This window comes from Drosophila obscura, unplaced genomic scaffold (genome assembly GCF_018151105.1).
Source record: "Drosophila obscura isolate BZ-5 IFL unplaced genomic scaffold, ASM1815110v1 contig_150, whole genome shotgun sequence".
NCBI classification, from domain to species: Eukaryota; Metazoa; Arthropoda; class Insecta; order Diptera; family Drosophilidae; genus Drosophila; species Drosophila obscura.
The window spans coordinates 1363769-1386544 of NW_024542736.1; the positions used below are offsets into that span (position 1 = coordinate 1363769).

General features: G+C 45.2%; 1 protein-coding gene across 1 annotated transcript; it reads left to right on the plus strand.

Moving 5' to 3' along the window:
- The first annotated feature begins 547 nt into the window (after nt 1–547).
- LOC111082809 (dedicator of cytokinesis protein 1) lies at nt 548–22706 on the plus strand. The gene is given in 17 exon segments (XM_022379044.2): nt 548–1099; nt 9436–9547; nt 12582–12738; nt 12818–13087; nt 13149–13923; nt 13926–14438; nt 14494–14782; nt 14853–15194; nt 15255–15429; nt 16749–16862; nt 17715–18555; nt 18623–20174; nt 20249–20335; nt 20546–20627; nt 20701–20871; nt 20939–21086; nt 21156–22706. Coding segments are annotated over 17 exon segments (6021 nt in total). The 5' UTR covers nt 548–1050; the 3' UTR covers nt 21500–22706.
- The last annotated feature ends 70 nt before the right edge of the window (nt 22707–22776 follow it).

Genomic DNA, 22776 nt, shown 5'->3' on the forward strand with positions numbered 1-22776 from the left:
AAACTTTGTAGCTCACGGGTACCAATAATAGGTATCAGAACCGGGATAAATGTATATATAAAACACAAAACATATGCATAGATAGGTAAAAAACAACTCAATCTAACAAAAATGCAATATTAATATTTCAAAGCAGCCTGAAACAACAAATTGAACATCAATTAAAGGAAATAAGGTATACAAAAGTCCATACGCATAGAAGAATCTTGGTTGACCAGCAACAATGACGTTACATTTAGTCAACATTTACGTCTTATGCTTTGGCCGTTTTTGTTTGAACCTTTTTATGTAAACAATTCAATAAAAAGGACTTCCAGAAACTAGCCAATCTTGTGGAAAATTGATGTATCTATCGGATAAAATTATTTGTTTAGGGCTGAAAGGGCTAACTAGCTAGTAATATTAAACCGAATATCAAAATTATAAATTATATACGCATCTTGGGCATGTCCGTCAGTATGTTTACGGTATATTTTGAAAATGAGAGGTATCTTTTGGTATTTTTCTGAGGGTCAGGCGGTTTATTTGAGCGACTAGTCCGCGGTCACACTGACAAACCACATCTAAAAATTCAACCAGCGCGGGAGCTCGACAGAAAAATTAATTAATTTTTGAACAAAACGGCGAGCAATGTGCGCTCGTGTGTGTGTGCGTGCGTATGCGGGACCGTGAGCGTAAGCGGAGATTATTAGCTGAGCGTCGGCGGCCAACTCCCCAAATGAGAACAAATTGAAAAAAAAAACCAGCGCTAAATGCTGTAGTAACAGACAAGCACTAACATTAATAAAACGAAAGGCGTTGTGCAATAATAAGTGTATTAATTTTGTCCCCATTTGTTATTAATTACTTATCGGTATGAAGAAAATGCCAGAAACCGAAATTCAACTACGTGTTGCTTAATTTGTTGTTTTTCTGTTTTCTGCAAACGAAAGTCCATTTGTTGTTGCATGTGTGCGTGTCGCCCCTTGTTAGTGTAAGCGTAAGCGTGATCGTGATCGAGAGTGTGTTTGTGGTAAAAGTTGGCGAAAATAACAACAAAAGCGCGACAAGATGACTTCTGTGTGGAGCGATTGCAATGCTAAACAAGCATTCGGCATTGGTGAGTGTGAAAATGTTTAAACTTTACAGCATGACCATAAATTGACTAGAATATAGCACCAAAGCGTAATGTTTAAACAAAGTGCTTCTGCGGGCGTAAACAACCGTAAAATATTGTCTATGAACTGTTTCGATTGTTTTTTTTTGGCCTGTGGCTTCCCAGAAATCCGCCTACACGCGGTGCTCTCTCTCCTTACCTGCCTTCCTCCCCCTCTCTCTGTCTCTCTGGAGTCTAGCTGTTGTTGAGCGCTCTCTTGCCCCCCGCTGTGCTAGCTGCGTTTTGTACGGTAACTTGTTGCACCTTCTCGCTTGCACTCGATGGCCATGCGGTCGACTGCGTTCTCCTATTTCTCTCACACACCAATTTCGTTTTTCTTTCAATTTCATCCTGTTTTTCCGCCCGCCGCTCATTCAACACTAGCACAGAATTCTGAGATTTGCTCTTGAAACGAAAACCTGTTTTCTATCATCTGCCTGCCTGCCTGCATCAGCCTCAGCCTCAGCCTCAGCCACTGATGTGAACTCAGTTGCAACGCGACTGCAACCCAAGCATCCATATCCATTGTCTCTACACATATCTGTGTTTCTGTGTCTGGCTGTCTGTGTGTGTGTATGTAAGACAAATCCCAGCCTATTCATTGGCAGTGACCATGAAATATCTAATCGCGACCCGTTTTACGTACGAGTACGTGTGAATTTTTTTTTTTTTGCGGCACATTCGCTTTGTTGACCTTTTCTATGCCAGTGCAATGTGATGATCAATAGATATGACATGCTGGGGGCTTTGGGCAGGGCAGCCAGCGCTACAGGTAGACTGGAGTGGTGGTACAGGTAGAATGGAACAGCGGAGTGGAACAGAAAACCCACTCAAATGCACGATATCTATTGTAATCAGTTAACACTCGAACGGAGACCCGTTCATCATTGTTTGTTTGCACTTGTTATTTACACATGTTTGCATTTGCCTCTACCTCTGCCTCTGCCCCTGCCACTTTTCTGACTTTTTTTTGTGCGTGTTTGCGTTTGTACTTACTGTCAAAATCATTTCGCGTACTTAATGCTCCTTCTGTCACCCCACTAACGCCAACCACCACCACTACCACCCCGTACAGTTGCCGTTCCGCTGCAGGGCGTGGTCAGGTGCGTTTACAGTGGTGGCTCAGAAACTAAAACCATTTCATAATAGTTGGGATATTTTCTAATTTTAAAAATCAATTTTATATTTAGTTTTTAAACCGATATATCGGATAGTTTGAACCAAATGTTCATTTTTTTCTCTATATGCAAGCTACAATTACGGGGGTGACCACTGTACTCATAAAATGTAATCTAACGTTGCCTTCTATGATACGTTATTGGAAGAGTGTGCCACACAGGGGGGAGCGCAGGGGTAGAAGTGGGAAGATAAGTTGGCAAACGACATTGAGCTGCGATTTGGGTTTTTGTAATGCGAAATGCCTTGGAATTGAGTCTGTTCTTCCCTTACAGTAATTCTTTTTCTAGACCACACACTCCACCCTCTCCCTTCATCCACCCTGCATGCAATAGCGCTCGTATTTAACTGTTTATCAGCAGCCGTTTGATGTATTCTCTTGTCTTATCGCAGCTCTTTTTTTTTTTTGTATTTCGTTTGCTCTCTGCCCCGCCCGGCGTCTTGAAAGTTTCAACAACACAGCTACAGCTGTATTGAGAGGATTGCAGCGCGATAAACAAGGCATTTGTTGTCCCACATTTGACAAAAGTTTGTTCAACATTTTATACACATTGGCAAATTTGCTAGGGAGTGGACTTTTGGCTGGCATGGGGTGTGGTAGGAAGAGAAGGTGTCGTCTGACCCAATGCCTATTCATTAGAGTTAATTTCCATTTATTGAATAAAACGCGATAAAGATTTAGTAATCGCTTTATCATTTTATGAGCGACAATATGAATGTATGTATGTATGGTCTGGCATACATATACATTAAATATATGCATGTGTGTTATGTATGAGTGTGTGTGAGTGAGTGGGGCTGAGCGTATGCTAAATTAAAATGAACTCAAAGAGCGGTCTCTACCTCCTGCATAGCGGGAGTGGAGTATACACACACGCACACGCACATGAACACACACACTATACACACATCCCGCTCTATCCTGAGGATGCCTTGTGGCTGGCGACGACATCTTCACTTCACTTCTCTACTCCACTGTTCATTGCCTTTAGTGGGGGGGACTGGGCCCTGGGACTACTGCACCTGCAACTCTCCACATCACCACCTCTCACTCCCCCTACCTTTCTGTATTTACACTTGGCCCAACAGTGCCTGGCGGCTGGGGTGGGAGAGGGGAGAGTGCATTCTACTTCTAAATTTGAATAGCAGCAACAACAAAAAAGAGCCTTAATAATAAATACAACAACATGATGAAACGAGACGACGAGAAAGAGGGAGAGGGAGAGGCAGAAAGAGCAGACGTAAAACTTAATGAGGCTTGGGCGCAGGGAAACGTGTGAGAGAGGGGAAGTGAGCAGGGAGTGCAGAGGAGTAGTTTTCTTGTTGTGATTTTTGGAGTCTAGCTTTTCTCGATTTAATTAAAATTTTCCAGCTCGTTGGTCTTGCCCGAAGCATGCAAATGCCCTCTGATTTGCATAATTGCCAAAACGCTTTCCCTTTTCCATATCCCTCGAGTGAAAACATCGATGCGCACTGACCAGGAAAGAGGAAAGAAAAGTTTTTGATCTTTCATGTAGTGTGTGGGAGGGGGGAGGGGGTGGGGGGTGGTGGTGTTCAGTTCTTCAATTTCAAAGATACAAAAAGATACAAGATAGTGCGTGGCTGTATTTGGGGGGTGGGGAGAATAAGTGTCCCCACTCCACACAGCGTTTGTTGTTATCTCTCGTGTCAGATGTCCGCAACCCTCAAATCCCCCACATACGTCTACGAATATTCCCCCCTCCAGGGCTCAGCTGCATCATTGTTTGTTTTGCTGACTCAGAGACGGGACTCAGCCACCAGAGAATGCGAAGACTTCGCCTTGGATTCAAAATAGATTGAGCAACAACTTCCACACATCATCATCCACTTGCGACCGCACAGATCCCACCCCAACTAACCCTCTGCCCAATTCCATTTCCACTTCCATTTCCACCACTTGCAACGAATCTCTGCTTTCCGTTTTGCAATCAAATTGATACTCAATCTGCCTACCCATGCCCCATGCCCCAACCCCAACCCACCCCCCGCTGCGACTCTCTCGCCGACTGACATGCTAATTGGCCAAATGCTATCTTCGATTCGTTGCTGAAATTGCTTAATTAAACATAAATTGCCGGGCCCCAGTGCAGGGCAGATTCCGATTCCGATCGAGAAAGTGGCCACAGCGGGGGTTGTGTCTGTGGCAGGAAAAGGGAGGAGATTGTGTCATTGGAGGCAGTGCGTCATCAGCCAATGCAAGTGAAAACTGGTTTCAGTTGGATATCAAAGTATATAATAAAACTGCTTGGGTTACAAAGGTTATTGGAATATATACATAGTTCATACAGACAAACCTTCTGGCAGTGGAAAGGTTCCTCCACGTTTATCGTGCCACTTCACAAATGCCATAAAACCCCCCCAGCAGATTCTACATTGTCTTCTAGTGATTTTATCAAGTGCCTACCCTTCCCCCCACCCCACCAAATGGGTCAAGTTTGTGTTTACATTTCCTCTTTTCTGGTGGAGAGGAACCGCAATTTTGTATAGCTGTTGCCTGTTGCCTGCTGTTGCCTGCTGTTGCTCCGTAATAATAACTTCTTGTTGTGTTTTATCAGCATTCTTTGCTTTTCGTTTGGTTTCTAATTTTTTTGCTGCGCGTTTTTTACGACCAGTGCGACATTAACCGTAACCGTTTCAACCAAAAGGCAGGACGGTGGTGTACTTGAGACTGGTTTTATGAATTTATGGGCCATCAAATGTTATCTGGAAAATGGGTTTGTTTGGGCACCATCCCCACAACCCCGACATTCTTAGCCATCAACCTATGCAATTTATTTAATTTGTAATGTCAGTTTTAATTTTGATACTGAGAGCCAGCTGAGGGAAGACAACCGTGATCAATCTGTAAGAGTATCTGAAGCTCCAGCTAACCATTCTAAACAGTCATCTCTAGCCTGTCACAGCTTCGCAATAAGTTGCAAGAAGTTTGAAATTGATTGAAAAGAGTGCAAAATCTTTTACCTCCCACAAAATTCAGAGTAATTTATTTGTGGAACACACACACACACACAGAAAATTCCTAATTATAAATTCCAGCCAACATCTCCAATTAGCAGCAATTCCAAATTCCATTTTCCTTTCCTGCACTTTCAATTATTTCCACTAAACAAACAATAGAGTTTGCTCAATCCGCTCATATGTAGATTCGTACTCGTACAAGGTATGTGTACATATATTTCATGGGAGGGAGGATCTGTGTACATTAAACCCCCCAGCATTCTAATTCGAGATGTTCCCAGGGGGAGAAGAATCGTTCTGTGCTCGAGAAGTCTGTGTGTATAATTAGTCAATTGCCAGAGGCAACAACTACAATATAACTTAACAGATGAGAATCGTAATAATTAACCCTCGAAATATACACCAGTACGTACAGATATTTGTAGATATAGAAGACGCTTAGATCATAGAATCCACGTAGTACCTATCCAATAGAACTGAGAGAGAGAGCAAAACAAGCTTTTAGACAGGGGAGAAGCAAATAAATGTACATATGTAGTATTTTGCATATGTATATGAACATATATAGCCATAAAGAATCTTCTCTGAGCACCGCGTGCTATTTAAACCTGAATTTCAAAATGAGCCAAGACGTTGTCGTCGGTCGCTGTGACTGTTGTCTGTCCCCAGTCATCAGCGCACCACCAGTCACGATCATATTTTATGGGGGGCTCTCCAAAGCGCTCTCCAAAGCGCTAACTGAGAGCCGTTGACTGCGACGCCAACTTCCACACCAATTGATGACGAAGCGCCACTGTTTTTGTTTTTGTTTTTGTTGTGGTTTTGTTTTTTTGCATACCCAGTAATTAGCATAGAATAAAAGGGTATGCCGGTTCAACTACACGTGTGTAAAAATCACAGAGAAACACTGCCTATTACCCCCTTAAAGCTAAAATATTTTATTCACCAATATTAAATAAATAAATTTAAAATATATCAGTTGATTTTTCATATTTGTGCATTGAAAATTCCTATTAAATATTAATTGGTACACACACTTCATAGGGTATCAAATAGTTGACTTTCGCTTAATTTGTTGTATTTTGTATTCTTTGCTTTCTTTGGATATCCCTCTTTTATTGTTCTGCTTCATTATCTAGGAAACTTTTTTGCAAGAGGAGTGCCCGAAGGGAGCCACACTTTGTTCACGTGCTGTTGGGGGCAGGCACGTCTCCCCATCACCCATCCCCCATCCCCCATTCCATCTCTCTCCCGCCTGTGCAACTGCAGCTGCATCCGCTGCAGTTGCACCAAAGCTACTGGGGCATATTGTGCATAATTTTGTTTGGTTTACCTGCCTGTTGAGTGTTGTCTGTATTGGCTGGCCCTCTGTATTGTACACTTTTCTTCACTCATTTCCCATGACCATTGAGCCGTGTCCCTAGCTGTCCCTGTCGCTGTGCCTGTCCCACTCCCTTTCCGTTTTGCGTATTTATAGCACTCTCGGAAACTTGTGCATTTCCATATTATTTATTATTGTTTCCGTTAGTCAACAAGTTTACCCAAGTGGTGGAAGTGGACGCAGGAAAGAGACTTGGGATAGGCCGCCTTCGCTTATCATCCGGGGTAACTGGTGGCAAGGAAATGGGCTCGATTTAATGACGTTTTTGATAATTCTTCCACTCCCTCACATTCCCACTCTTTCACTCTAGTTCTGTCTTGTTTTCCCCCACTTCTCCCTCGCACAGGGGTCAAACAAGGTGTGTCGTTCGTCGTCCTCCCCGTTTTGCCTTCTCCCCTCGACGACTCTGAGTGATTGCCTTTGGCCGCAGCGTAAAAGTTAGCGTAGCAGCGGCTGACGCTGACGTCGCTATGATTCATTTGCCATTTCCAAGTAATTTCTTACTTGCGCATAAGTAGCTGCAAAAACCAGAAGCAAAAGCAGCAGCAGCAGCAAAACTCAATATCAATATCAATTCCATTTAATTTTTGTATTTTAATTGCAAAAGTTGGTTTCCTCATTTTCTCCTGCTGCTGTTCCATTTGTGTGTGAAGTGAGAAACTTTCCAGACCTGGGATATGGCTCTCCTAGAACAGGCTCTCTCTCTTGCTCAACTGGTTTCACGCAATTGACCCAGTCCCACTCGCAGTCAACTTTCCACTCAATTGGACAGGCGAAAAGTAACAGAGCAAGCAGATTCGCTCGCTCGGTCTCGCTCCCTCCCCCACTCTTCAGTATGAAATCAAATGTAAAGCCAAAAGCAACAAAAAAAAAACCAACGTGACAGACAATTTGCAGACTCTCTTATCTCCGCACATAGAAACACACACACACACACACATAGAAGAACTACCTTTTGCAAATCGTCATCGTTGACTCTTTCCCACTCTTCCACTTCCACACTCATTGCAAGCGCATAAGCTGACAAAGCGGCACATAACAACAATAACAACAGCAACAAGATACCTTTAGTTTTAGTTGTTGTTGTTGCTGCTTGCTGCTGGCTGCTGCTGCTGTCGCTTTAATGTGCTGTGGAGGTCGTTCTCGCTTTATTTCGCTTGTTATGCTTTTCATCAAGCAGAGAGACCAGGCCCGCGGCAGAGCATCGGTCATTGGACCGTGGAGGATGTTGGAGGTTTTTTTTTTATTTGTTGCTGCTTTTGTTTTTGTTTTGTTGCTTTTGCTGTCGTTGCGCAGCCGCCATTGGCACCACCCGGAGAGCGTGCCACGCGAAGAAGCCGCTTAACTTTGTTTTCTCATTACACTTTCTTTCTCATAGCCGCTTATGACTTTGACCAAATGATCAGAAAACGAATCCATTTCTCCTATGATTTGCCGCTTGGGTTTTTGAACTTTAAAGATATTTGATTGAAACCTTCACACACTGAACCCGATTTTCGTTAATGATGTTAGGGCCACTAGATTTGAGTTGAAACTAGCTAGAAGGTGGTAAAGCTGGTACAGCTAGTGTTTATGCTAGTGTTAGACAAATATATCGTTGTCCCTTTCTTTCAGTATAGAGAGATTCAGTCAGTAGGGATTCATTCAAACCTTTGGCTTGAAAGGGTATCAAACGCTTCGATGTCTTAAGTTATTTACTCTGCTTTCTTTCTTGTTGTCTTTTATGCTTGACAGCGGCACTTCGGTTGTTGCATCCCCCCAATACTATCATCTTAATACATGCTCACATGCATATGTACATATGTATGTATGAGTAAATTGATGTATTTATTATATGGCGCATATCTGAAAAGTTGCATTATCAGCCAAGAAGGAAGTATGTACTGCCGGAGACGATGACGATATCGTCGTTGCATTCCGTTGCGTCGCTTCGACTGAAAACTCTTGATATGTCGCATTATTGGTATGCCTCATCTGGTGCTAAAGCTAAACCATATCTTATATGGAAATACGAGAAAGGCAATTTCCTTAAAGCTAATGAATGGGAATCCCATTATTAGTATTGTCCATACCATCCTCTGGGTTCTATAGTCTGGAAGGTCTCTCTTTATCGACTGCTAGTGCTCTTGGACTCGTATGGCAAAGATAACTTGCATTCTGGCATCTATTTGATTTCCCTTTCCATAGTTGGATTGCATTTTCATCTATTTCGTTGTTCTCGCATGCCAAATGCGTCTCAGACATACTCGTACCGAGAGCTGTTTTGGGTTTATCGGGTTGCCCGCTTTGAGGAAGTGCCAATCCGATTCCCAATTGCGTTTCTGGTTCAAAGTGTATTTGCAGTTAGACCTCACGTAGAATAGAATGGAACGAACTGTGCTGTGCTGCGGATGCTGTGGTGGTGGTGCTGGTGCTGGGGAGAGAGGGAGGGTTTGGTTTGGTTTATCAAATATCCCATCCGCTGTGGGGCGCGCACAGACAGCGACAGCTCCGACAGTTTCCGATGATCAGCGATGATGATTCCCCCACTGTGGGGTGACGGTGGCACAGGGGTTAAATGATAACCTTCCGCTCCCGTTGATGTCGCGGCCCAGATACAGATAGGTGAGCGCTGATTCTGATTTTTGCTGCCGTTACGCTCAGTACACCACGGGCCGACTGCTGGCGAAGGTATTTCTCTATATTATGTACCTACCAAACAGCTCTTTCAAGTGTTGTTTTCCTTTCATTTGACACTAATTTTGATTTATGTTTTTTTTTACAGCCAAGTGCAATTTCGATCAGGAGAGGAAGCCACATCGCTTGAACCTGGATGTGGGCGATGCAGTCATAATACTCAAGGAGACCACCCACTGGTACTACGGCTACAAGCAAAAGTGAGTGTAACAAACAAAACAAAAAAACAAAACAAAAAACATTATGTAACAAAAGTTGTTTGCTTCTGAAAGTAACGAATGAAGCAACTTATCTTAAGACTTACGAGTTACGGCAGAAGATGACCAAGTGAATACTGTGTAATCATTTAGTCCTAGTCGAAACCCTTTATTTTATACCACAATTCATGTAGCAGAACATTCACGGACATTGTTGGTTCTAATGGAAAGTTATATGCCAAGTATTAAATGACCTTTAATGTCATTTAATCAATAATATTTACATCTATATTCATTTAAATCCCAAAAAGTAAACGAATTTCAAAATTATGTTATCGATAAATTATCTGTAACTACGATAAATTGTAGATAAATTATAGATAATTTCGATGAAGTTGAATAAGGGATAAGAGTGATTTTTTTTGGTGAAAAGTATTTTAAATAGCTAGAAAATTACGGGCATTAATTTTCCTTTGGGTAAATTATTGATTTAAACGCTGCTGCTGGTGGCTGCTGTCTGATGGCTGCTTTCTGATATATTTTTTTTTAATCAACAATCAGCTAGTAGATCTTTTCTCCGCGACTTTCACTGCAATCTCTCGTTTTGTCTGATGCATATTCATGAGCAGCCGTTTGGGGTGGGGAAAATACTGGTATCTGCCAGACAACAGACCACAGACAGAAGACTGAAAAAGTTCAGAAGCGGAAATGCTTGAAACACATTTCTCTCACATGCAACAGAAAATCAAATCGTAGATCGTAAATCAGGTACACAAGCGCCGCCCATTTGTTGCATGCGGTGGCACGCTGTGTTCTGTGTGTTTACTCCCATGGATCGAATCGAATGGGATCTGGTATTATTCTGTGTGCGTGTACTGTTCCTGAGGGAAAAATCTGTGCCAACGCCTTGCCCAATCCTCCTCGTCAATCCTTTTCCTGCCAACCGATCCAACAGATGCCACCATATGTGGCAGAGTACAACAAAAAGTTGCATACCAAAAGATAAAGTTTTTCCCCTACCCATTCCACCGTTTCATATTTGACCCTTTTGGTGTTTCTCTGCTTCTGTTTTTGGTTTGTTTGGGTTGGGTTTTGTTTTTCTTTAGAGTTTTCCCATTTTTCGTTTGGGTTTGTTGCTGTGTTGGTTTTTATCTATAGACGAGTCTGTCTTGTCAGCAGTACACAGACTGACCAACAACTGGGGGTCTGTCTCCAGCCACAGTCACAGCCACAGTCTGTTATCGCATTGAAGGCAACAAAAACTAAAAAAAAAGATAGATAGAGTGAGAAGGAGAGAGGGAGAAGGGGTAACGCCAGCACACCCAACAGAATTGACGAGAGCTGACCTTTTTCCATATTTCTGCTGACCCATAGCATACCCCCAACCCTGCCAGCACCCCCTCTTTCCACAGCAAACAACCAAAAACCGAAGCAAAAGAGTCAGAGTCAGAGCCAGGGACAGAAACAGAGATACAGATAGACTGAAGAAGATATAGATAGACTGAAGAACATGCAGATACATTGATGGAGAGACTGAGGAGAACCGCAGACAGTTCTCTGGCGGATGGAAGAACAAATATTCATTAAAGAAAGTAAATAAATAAATATACAAAAATTCCACCCGATCACAGTGGGAACTCACTCGGCAGTGAAGGTTTTTGTTTGTTAATTTTGATATATTTATGGATTATTAAAGATAACAATTGATGGTATTTATATATAGTAACAGAAAAGCACGCATTTCAATTCGAGGAAGAAACATCATATTAAAAACAATCAAAATAAGATTTGTACCACTCAATAGAAATTTCATTTAATTACCAAAAATTGAATCGAAATCCCACTTTAAATATAATATAAATTTTGATTTCCTAGTTTCCTAGTGTTTGGTCAGTGTTCACTGTAGTTACTTCGTATATCCATCCGTACCCAGGAATTGGTGGCACTTAAGAAATTCTCAATGCGAGACCCTGATAACCCCTTTGCCCCCGAACATTTAATGTTTGTTTTCGGTTCAAATCTTATGTGTGTGTTTGTGTGTTTCTTAGCTCTCTCTCTCTTGTTGTTTATAGGAAAATATCAATTTTAATTGAGCATTTTCTCACGATTTTCCAATCGTAAATTAAGACTAAGATGGGAAGGGGAAGGAAAGGCAGTGGACAGGCCTGTAAATTGGAAAATGGTCAATCAACCTGAAGGTTGACTTGAGCGGGGCGGGGATTAACAGATACCCAAAAGGAAACTGAACTGAAAGTTATAGATATACGGGATGTCCCTTATCGCAGAGAATCGAGTCGAGCATCAGGCAAACGACATGTATTTTGTTTTTGGATTAGCAGAGCCGAGCAATGGGAGTCGCTTTTTGAACAAGGAAGTGGCCCACCGTTGTATATAAAAGAATCAGTTCTGGTAGCACTGGAAGAGGGAAAAAGAGATGCGAGAGAAATACGATAAATGATGAATGAATGAATGAATGAATAGATGGAATGGAATGGAATGCCTCTTTTGGAGCAATTAAAGCGGGCCACCCCGCATGTCAAGCAACGAATTGAGGAATTGAGCCAAATTAAAGCATTCATTCCATTTCCATTTCCATTTGACAGTGTCACACTTTGAGCGCACTTGTTCTGCCCCGCCCCCAACAGATACAGACCAGGCAGAGCCCCCACCATGTGCAGCGGCAGACTCAGAATCAGCTTTAGCTTTAAGTTGTGGTGTACTCTGTGGGGTTGGGCAATTCATCAGCACCAACAGCATCACTGGCTGGATGGATGGATGAATGTGAAATTGTGTCAGATATGCATGTACATAAATATGAAGCCCCCACAGTGGAGACTTTTGCTGCAGGGCACAAGCAAAAGTTCTGCACTTAGCGAGCATTCACTGTAGCCGCACACACGCACTGGCAATTTGTTGCATTGTCGTTGACAGCTGGCTGCCCCTCCACTCCCATCTGCAGACCACATTTAATGGCTCCCACTCCCACTCACCCCCTCCACTTTGACTGACTCTGTTTGTTGTTGTTGTTGTTTTTCAGAGCCAAGGAAACGCGCGGCATATTCCCCAAGAGCTATGTGCATCTGTGCGAGTACAGCATTGTCAATGGGGAATTCTGCATCCAGCGCACAGACATTGTCGAGGAGATCACCAAAGTGCTGCTGGAGTGGGGCGCCATAGCCAAGAGTTATTTTTTGGTAAGCCAACAAAAAAAGCGAACCCCAAAGGAAGCCAAATATTTAATTTTTTGTCTCCCCTTTTTTGTTTTGTGTGTAGAGCACAAATCCAAGCTTTCAAAAGATACGCCGCAAGATGAACGAACTGAACAATAATCGAGCCGCATTGATCTCTGGCAACCTGCCACTGGATGAGGTGCGCAAGGTGAAGCTGCTGGCCACGGCCCAGATCGATACGGGGAACAAGATCCTCAGCCTGGATATGGTGGTGCGCGACGAGAGCGGGGATATACTGGATACGAATGCCATCTGCACCACCGAGCTGTACGAGCATCATGTCCACGCCGTGTCGCGCATAGAAAAGGCCAATGTGAGTATAGAGATTCGCCTGCCAGGCAGCATAGATACTGATTGATATTCCTCCCCTGTAGCGGCTGTCAAGCGAACGTGGCACCACCCGCAGTCTTAACAAATACTCGCACAACATCCTGTTGCATGTGAATGCATTCGTTTGCAAATTCCAGGAGGATGCCGACCTGCTGTTCACCCTCTTCGATGGGGAGACACACAAACCGATCAGCGAGAACTATGTGGTCAAGTGGTCGCGCACGGGCATTGCCCGTGACATCGAACAGATCGACAACAATCGGGTGCTGTTCACGGATCTCAGCAGAAGCGACCTGAACATTGCCAAAATGTATCTGGTGTGCTATGCCATACGCATTGGCTCAATGGAGGTCAAGGATTCCGCCGACTCGAAGCGCACCAGCATGAGCATTGCCAACAGTGTCCTGACAGCCGCCAGTCGCAAGCATTCGCAGCTGTCGGTCAGCTCCAATGGATCGGCGGGCAGCACGGGCGAGTACGTGCTGCGACGGCCATTTGGGGTGGCCTGCAAGGATCTGACGCCCATCATTAGCAAATCGGAGGATTATCGGGGCAACCTCGACCTGCCGTTCATCATGTGCGAGAAGGACACGCTGGACGGGACGCTGCGCAAGCTCATTGCCAACAAAGATATCGGCAAGATTGACTCGAAGATGGCCGTGACCATTGAGGTGCTACGCGGTGACATCAAGCAGATCAAAGAGGATTTCCCCCGGCTGGTGCACAACAATGTGCCAGTGGCCCGGAAGATGGGCTTCCCCGAGGTCATCCTGCCGGGCGATGTGCGCAACGATCTCTATCTGACGATCTGCAGCGGCGAGTTGCCAAGACGGCCAAGAACGTGGAGGTGTCCGTGTGCGTGGCCAATGAGCAGGGCAGCCTCATGCCGGGCGTCATTAGCATGGGCGCTGGCCATCCTCCCATCGACGAGTACAAGTCGGTGGTGTACTATCACGAGGACAAGCCCAAGTGGCAGGAAACCTTCAAGATTCATGTGCCCATCGAGGATTTTAAGCAGTGCCATTTGCGGTTCACCCTGAAGCATCGCAGCAGCAACGAGCAGCGCGACCGCCAGGACAAGTCTTTCGTTCTGGCCTATGTGCGTCTCATGCAGGCCAATGGCACGACCATACCGCAGGGCCAGCATGTCCTGGCCGTCTATAAAATCGATCACAAGAAGTACGACAAATCGGAGTCCAATTGCTACATGGAATTGCCATCGACCCTCGCCGAGCTGCAGGGCACCAAGCCCTCCAATAGCGCCATGACGCTCCTGCCCAAGGATCAGCTGACAATTGGCGTGAATCTGTGCAGCACAAAGCTCACGCAGAGCGGTAAGAGATCTGAGCCTTTCTGTAGACACGCCCACTAATCATTTGATCCTTCCAGTGAGCCTTTTGGGTCTGTTGAACTGGTCTGCGCACAAGGAAACGCTCGAGCAATCGCTCAATGCTCTGTGCACAGTGCCTGGGGAGGAAGTGGTCAAGTTTCTGCAGGACATACTCGACGCTTTGTTCAATATTCTGGTGGAGAACGATCATCCGGAGAAGTACGATCAGCTGGTGTTCATGAGCATCATTCATCTGATTGAAACGGTGTCCGAACTGAAGTACCAGCACTTTCTCACCGTCCTCGATGTGTACATCAACGAGAGCTTCTCCTTTACGCTGGCCTACACGTGAGTGCATCACCGAGATCCCTACAGATCCAAACGATGGCTAATCAGTTTCTCTTTGTGTGCCTTTCAGCAAGCTGATGGACGTGCTGCAGAAGAACATCAGCGAAGCGATTGCGCCCCGAGAGAAGTCCGCCGATGCCGAGGAGAGTGCAGAGGTGCGGCGGCTGTACAAGACGACGCGCTACCTGCACTACGTGATGAAGTTTGTGATTAGGTCGCGTGTGCTCTACGCGGAGATGAACTGCAACACGGACTATGTGGACTTTGCCACGCGGCTGCAGGAGCTGTTGCGCATGTTCATCGACATGATTGGTTGCCCGAGCAATCTGTTGAAGTCGGAGGGAGCCCTGCTCAAGAATCTGCACATTATAGCCACCGATCTGATGCAGGTCTTTGATCAAGTGCGCTTGAGGTGCGTTTGATAGATGTTTGACAGGGGTTTGCTTTATTCTAATGTGTATTTTTTTTATAGCATTTCCATTGTGGAGATACTGGAGAAGTTTCCGCCGCGTCGTTTGACCCAGTCCAAGATGGGCTGCATCAAGGACTTTGTGGAGACGAAGCTCTTCAGTTTGCCCAAGTGTCGGGCCATTCTGCTGCCCGTGTTCTGCAAGCACATCAAGGATCATCTCGAGAGCAAGGAGGAGGTAAGTCACCCCCCCACTACTCCATTGCGTGTGTCCCACTAATTTGTCATTACTTGGGAATCCTTATGCATTTTGTTCGTTAATCCTTAATCCGATGCATCCTACTTTCGATTCGTAATTGTCCACGACAAGCGCAAAATTAAAACATAACCCAACACATGATAAAGTCCGGTCCCTGGATCCTGGATAAGTAACTAACTTTAAAGCAGAGCTTCAACTACTATTACTTAATATTCCATATGCTATAAAATGCTCATTGAAATACAGTTACAGTTACCATCAATTGACATATCCAAGAGACACCGATTTTGGGTTTCCGATCCATCCATCTTGACATCTGTGACATGTCTTAATTTTGCTCAGAAATATTAGTACGGACTTTAGTTTAGTATTAGTATTTAGAACAAGTTATTAGTTAGTACGTATGTTAAGCATGTTGCATTTGCTTGAACGTTTTTATTGGCATGCGATTGAACTATTGAATGGAAGGATTATTCGTGTTCTTCTCCTGTTTGCTGTTTGCTGTTTACTGTTATGTTTTATGTGTCGTAGACGTCGTAGACTTAAGCACCCACACCCATACAATATCATGTGTATACAAAAGTAACGATGCAATGATCGTACCATTTTTAGCTAGAGATCTTATTTTTTGATTTGTTTGTGTCTAGACTCTAGAGGGGCCTTAGAGAACACTCGTGTCAATGCTGGGGCGTTATTAGATTAGATTATTGCACCCACCCAACCTACCTGTCATTGTCATAGTCATCGTTATATCGTCCACTGTTCACTGTTAGAAATGCAATGTGCATTTGGCAACACTGCAATCCATAATCACAGCACCACACACAACACACACACATCACAACGTGCACCACTTGGGTGCAGTTCAATTTAAGCTTGCAATTCAAGCAGTGCACTCATACACACACACACACACACATCCACCCACGCCCACGCCAAGAATCAACTTTGAATGTACCGACAACAACAACACACACACACACACACATCCACATGGAACGTGCGCTACTCTCTTGCGATCGATCTCTCTCTATTCACTAGCACCGTATTAATGCGCTCTCTATCTCTCTCTGTGTCTGACTATTTCCTTCTCTTAATTTCATTGCAACTAAATGTTTTTCGTTAAAAATATTTAAACAAATATACAAAAATATTTACACACACACACACAACAAATCAATACATCCAATCTGATGGATTGCTGTTGCCTGTTGTTGCTGCTGTGCTTTGTTGTATCGTTCTCGTTGTTGCTATCACACAAATCGAATCAATCCGCCTTGTACGCAACAAAAAAATAGGGAGACACGAAAACCGATATCTGGCAGCAAGAAAAGAATCTTTCGAAAGCCGCCAAAGTGCTCGGACAGTCGAAATCCCAACTGCACACTCGTGAAACGACTGCCAACAAAAAGGTAAACGATTAATTAATCTCACTCACAAATGCACTCTCACCCAGATCAGGTACTCCCTCCGCACACTCTACTCTACTCTACTCCACTTCACTCAGCGGGGGAGGGAGCATCTATCTGCTCAAGTTCAAGTTTTTGTTTTTCATAACCCCCCATTTTGTTGTTGTGCCCTTGCAGAAGATATTAGATATGTATTTGGCAGATTTGTCTGTTTGTCCCTCTGTGCCTGTAACTATGCACTGATCCTTTGTTTGGCTGCCAATTCCCAATACCAAACCCTTACCATAGGGCACGATTGGGGGGTTTCTTAGCGGCAACCCCCTGTAAATTGTTTCGAAATCGAAGAAACTAATAAACGATCGATCTGCAAGGGCATTAAAAGTTTCGGCACCCGAAGCTCGCCCCTCCCTCTCACTCGTATTATAACTGTTTACTGTAGCGCTTAAGTTCTCCCTTGCTCTCGCTGCTGTGCTGGTGCTTTCGCTCTCTGCAGCGGCAGGTCAGGCAAGCAGCTGTTCTCGCAGGAGCTTTCGTGGTCGCTTCGCCTCGCCCGCTAAGTTAAGCTTAAGCTTAAGTTTGTTTCGAGCTTTTTGACATGCGATGTTCGTGTTTTTTGCTCTCCTCTTTTTTTTTAACTGCAACTGCAACGTTTATTTATGTTAATTATTACTTTAAAGCACTAATGTTAACAGTTAATAGAGTTCTGCAACGCATAGACAGACAGACAGTCCGAACCGAGTCGGAAGCTCCCAGAAGCCGCGATATTCGTATATGATGAACCCCTGACCCCACCCAGATCCTACGCCCACACACACCCACGTTGAGATCTCCACTAACATGTCCTTCCATTGCCAGATTGCCGAGTGCATCAACATCATGAACAACATACTGAAGCTGCTGTATCGCACGGATGTGGGAGCCACCCACAATGACATTCGGGACATCATGATCATACTGCTGCGCACCGTAATGAAGGCGGCCCACTCGCTGGACCGGGACACGGGGCTGGTGGGCAAGTTCTTTGCCATTATGTTGGGCATTCTGCAGCGCATGGATGCCCAGCACTATGAGTACTTTGTCAAGGATCTGCATCAGCGCGGCGAGCTCAAGGACTTTGTTATCGAAATACTGCTGGTGTTCGAGGAGCTGGTGTCGCCGCACCAGAAGGCAGTCTTCCCCAGAGACTGGATGGACATGATCATGCACCAGAACACAGTCATCCTGGGCGCCCTCAAGCACCTCAGTGTGGTCATAACGGACTACTTCCTGTGCCCGTTCGAGAAGCAGATCTGGTCGAATTTCTTCCAGTGCTCGATCGCCTTCCTGGTGCAGTCGCCGCTGCAGCTGAACGACTTTAACGACAACAAGCGGCAGATTGTATTCGCCCGGTATCGCGACATACGCAAGGACACGGCCATGGAGATACGCAAGATGTGGTTCCAGCTGGGCCAGCACAAGCCCAAGTTTGTGCCACAGCTGGTCGAGCCGATACTGGAGATGAGCATGATACCAGAGACGGAGCTGCGACGCGAGACGATACCCATTTTCTTTGACATGATGCAGTGCGAGTACTACAGCTCGCGGCTGGAGCTGGAGAGCTATGGCGACACCAAATACAACAATGCCCACCACAAGGGCAATTTCACCGAGTTCAAGACGGCCATGATTGAGAAGCTGGACATACTGATTGGAGCAGGTGAGTCCACAGAGACCCTTCTTTTATTTCGAATTATTTACTTAATAATCCTCTTCTTCTTCTGCAGGCAAGGGCGATGCCGAGTACAAGCAAATGTTCGAGGAGATCATGCTGGAGCGCTGTGCCGCCCACAACACTTTAAATGTGGATGGCACCTGCTTTGTGCAGATGGTTACACGTCTGATGGACAAGCTGCTGGAGTACCGTTTCATCATTCAGGACGAGAGCAAGGAGAATCGCATGGCCTGCACCTTCTCGCTGCTACAGTTCTACTCGGAGGTGGATCTCAAAGAGATGTACATCCGATATGTCTATAAGCTGTGCGCCCTGCACATGGAGTTCGAGAACTACACAGAGGCCGCCTTCACGCTGAAGCTGCACACGGAGCTGCTGCGCTGGACCGACACGGAACTGTCGCCACAGTTGCGCAGCTTTCGGCACAGCCTGTGCCGCACCCACAGGGACCTGAAGGAGGCCCTTTACTTTGAGATTCTGGAGTATTTCGACAAGGGCAAGCAGTGGGAGTGCGCCATCGATATGTGCAAGGTGCTGGCCCGCCAGTACGAGGAGGAGATCTACGACTATATCAAGCTGGCCGAGCTGCTGAAGCGCATGGCACAGTTCTACGAGAAGATCCTCAAGGAGCTGCGCCACAATTCCACGTACTTCCGCGTGTGCTTCTATGGCCGGGGATTTCCGCGTCTCCTTCAGAACCGCGTGTACATCTTCCGGGGCAAAGAGTACGAGCGGCACAGCGACTTTTGCACCCGAATGCTGGTGCAGCATCCGCAGGCGGAGCTCATGCAAACACTGGAGCCACCCGGAGAGGATATCACGCAAGGCGATGCCCAGTACATCCAAGTCAACAAGGTGGAGCCCATTATGGACGCTGCGTTTAGCAAGTTCGACGACAAGATCATCTCCAACGAGATCATCAAGTACTATACGGCCAACAATGTGCAGAAGTTCGAGTTCTCACGGCCGTTCCGCGACAGCAGTGGCGGCGGCGATGATGTGCGGAATCTCTGGCTGGAGCGCACGGAGCTGATCACGCGCTTTCCCCTGCCGGGCATACTACGCTGGTTCCCCGTCGTCGAGGCGATTACGTTTAAGATTTCGCCGCTAGAACGTGCAGTGGAGATTATGAAGGATGCGAACCGGGTCATCAGGCAGCTGGTAATCCTGCACAAGAGCGACGAGACGCTGCACATCAATCCGCTGAGCATGAAGCTCAATGGGATTGTGGATCCGGCCGTGATGGGAGGCTTTGCCAAGTACGAGGAGGCCTTCCTCACCGACGAGTATCTGGAGGAGCATCCCGATGACAAGGATCTGATTGAGGAGCTCAAAGAACTGATTGCCACGCAGATACCGCTGCTGGAGATTGCCATTCAGCTGCACCGACAGAAGGCGCCCGATAGCCTAAAGGCCCTGCAGGAGCATCTGGAGAGCTGCTTCGCGGATATGCAGCAGCACGTGGAGACGCGCTACGGCCGCAAGACCTGCGACCTGAAGATCGAACGCGATTCGGTGGTGATGCGACGCACCAACTCCTTTCTGCCGGCCCTCTTCGATGGTGGCTGCAATCGTTTGTCGGAGACCAGCATGGGATCCTCAGAGTAAGTCCCGAATGAAGTTACCAACCCCTCTATGCCGCTTACTAATTCCCCGTTCTCTTTATCGCCAACTGCAGCAGCGGCCTGTCAAAGTCAACCATTCTGCCCAGGCCACCCACCAACTCGATTAAGTCCACGCTGGCCAGCCTGAGCTTCAACACGAGGTAAGTGGCAGCACCCCGGAATGAATGGAATGCCTCCCTTCCTAACCAGAAACCACTTTAAACTCTCTCTCTATCTCCCTTTTGTTATGCTAATTGCTGCTTTTAGTTTGAGAATTTAATTTTTGTTTTGATGACTAAATTTGCTTTTACGTTAACTTTTATTTTACTTACGTTCTGTTGCTTTGCTGCTGCTGTTTCTTCCATCCCCAGGCCCAGTTTGGGACACTCGCCCAGCACCAAGAGCAGCAAGAACAAGGACAAGACACCAGCCAAGCGGCGGTCCATGAAGAAGGTACAAAAAAACTCCAATCACCTTTCAACTATAACTCTAACTCCTGTTCTTTATCTCTCTTTCGCTTTGGCAGGAACGTGAAGCGCTTAGCTTTCCCAGCAGTCAATGGTATACGCCACCATTGACCACTATCACCTCGACGCCGGAGAAGGAGATCAACACGTCTATTGGCTCGTTGGCCAGTGCTTCGAACAGCTCGTTAAGTGGTCCCAAAACACCAGATCCTCATGTGCTGACAGAAGAGGTAAAGCTTAGAGAGGAAATTCACTCCAAACACGCCCTACAATTCGCTAAACTAATTGCATTTTTAGCTCACACCAAAGCGGCCTCTGCGCTCGGAAAAGGAGAAGGAACGTCGCCTCTCTAGGCCTGCCAGCATTGCCACGCCCACGGCCAGCATCAAGAACTTCCCGACCGACACACGCTCCCTGTCCGAGAGCAGCAATCGCAATTCAGTTGGTAAGCTAAAGACTAGGACGCGATCAATACGGCGGTGGTAATGAAACAATCTTGTTTTTGGTGCTGCAGAAACGACAGATTCCACATCGGAGGAGGATATTCGACCGCCGCCATTGCCGGCCAAGACACGCGATTCGACCGATTTCACCAGCCTGTCACATAACATGGACTGGACACCGAATGGCTATGCGATGCTCAGCACACAGACCAGCTTCACCAGCAACAGCAGCAGCACGGGAACGGGCACAAGCACGACCATGACAAAGACCAGTATTACAAATAGTACGTACGAGTATTTGGAGGCCACGAACTTTAGTCTGGTGGGTGCTGGCGCTGCCTCACTAGATGGCAGCAAGCCGCGTCCCCCAACGCCGCCGCCAAAGCCATCGCGGCACAGCAAACACATTCCATAAGGGGACAACGAATCCCCCTGCTACCAGTGCCAGCAACAGCGCCAGCGCCATAAATATATATATATATATGTTCAAACGATGTCGAGTGCCAAATATTCCTGTTACTACATACATATAGCATATAGAGAGCGTCGGCGAGCAGACAGCCACAACGATCTTTGCCACAAATCACATTGACCGCCTACCAAATAGCCAACGGCACAGAGCCAGCCGCAGAGCACGGAATCAAGTGTCTTAACGAACGATCAGATAGATGTATCACGTATCCGATAACTAATAATGTTTAGGTTAAACTTTGTGTTAAGTGTTTGGAATGATATTATGTTGAACATGTCATCATTTTCGGTTTAGTTTAGAATTTTTGTCATGTAATTTGTTTACGAACAAAGCCCCAAAAAGCCCTTCCCACTGCTTGTCTTCCACAAGTTTTAGATATCTATATCTTATATATACATATATGTACACGTATTTACATGAAATTCATAATCAGATGAACCTGATTCTGTCAGCAATACGAAGGAACAAACAAGTGCCACAATCTTTATATATATACGCAATAAGCTTATATCACGAGCATAAATGCATGTCTACGATTTTATACGAAGCAAAGCAAATGGATGCTACAGCATCCACTGTGTAGCTAAATTGTGTGTCTATTAAGGAATACGAAATGCGATATGAATGTCTTTTAAATCTTTAAATTAGAACAATTTTTTAAATCAAAGGGCACGAACTATTTACACTGTTTTTTAATACAATTCAGAATAGAGCCATAAAGTAGAGATCTAGCATATATACTATACATATATATATATATATATATAAAAATCCACTTGTTGCACTGCACACCAGTGTGTGTGGGTATTGTATTCTATTCCTAATGTGAACAAATCAAAATTTTATAATTTTATTATAATTATAAAAAACTCGTGTGTAATTACGTACGTATTTTGCGATCTGTGTATCGGCCAAAGATTAAGCAATAATAAACTATAACTAAGCGTAAAAAGCATGCGATCTACTGGCTAGCCTATACCTTATTTGAGCAGAATAATATTTCTACACTACTCAAGAGACTGCCATCTATAGCCCCTGGTATCAGCTATTAGCCCTCCCCTGGTCAGCATAATTTTTTGTAACTAGACTTGTTCTCATTATCTCCCATAAAAAGGACACGCAAATACTGCCCCAAACTATTTCTGCGTATTTTAGAAAATTTCAAATAATATTAGTTTACCCTTTTTAGCAGCTCAACAGTCAAAAGAAAAAGAATTCAC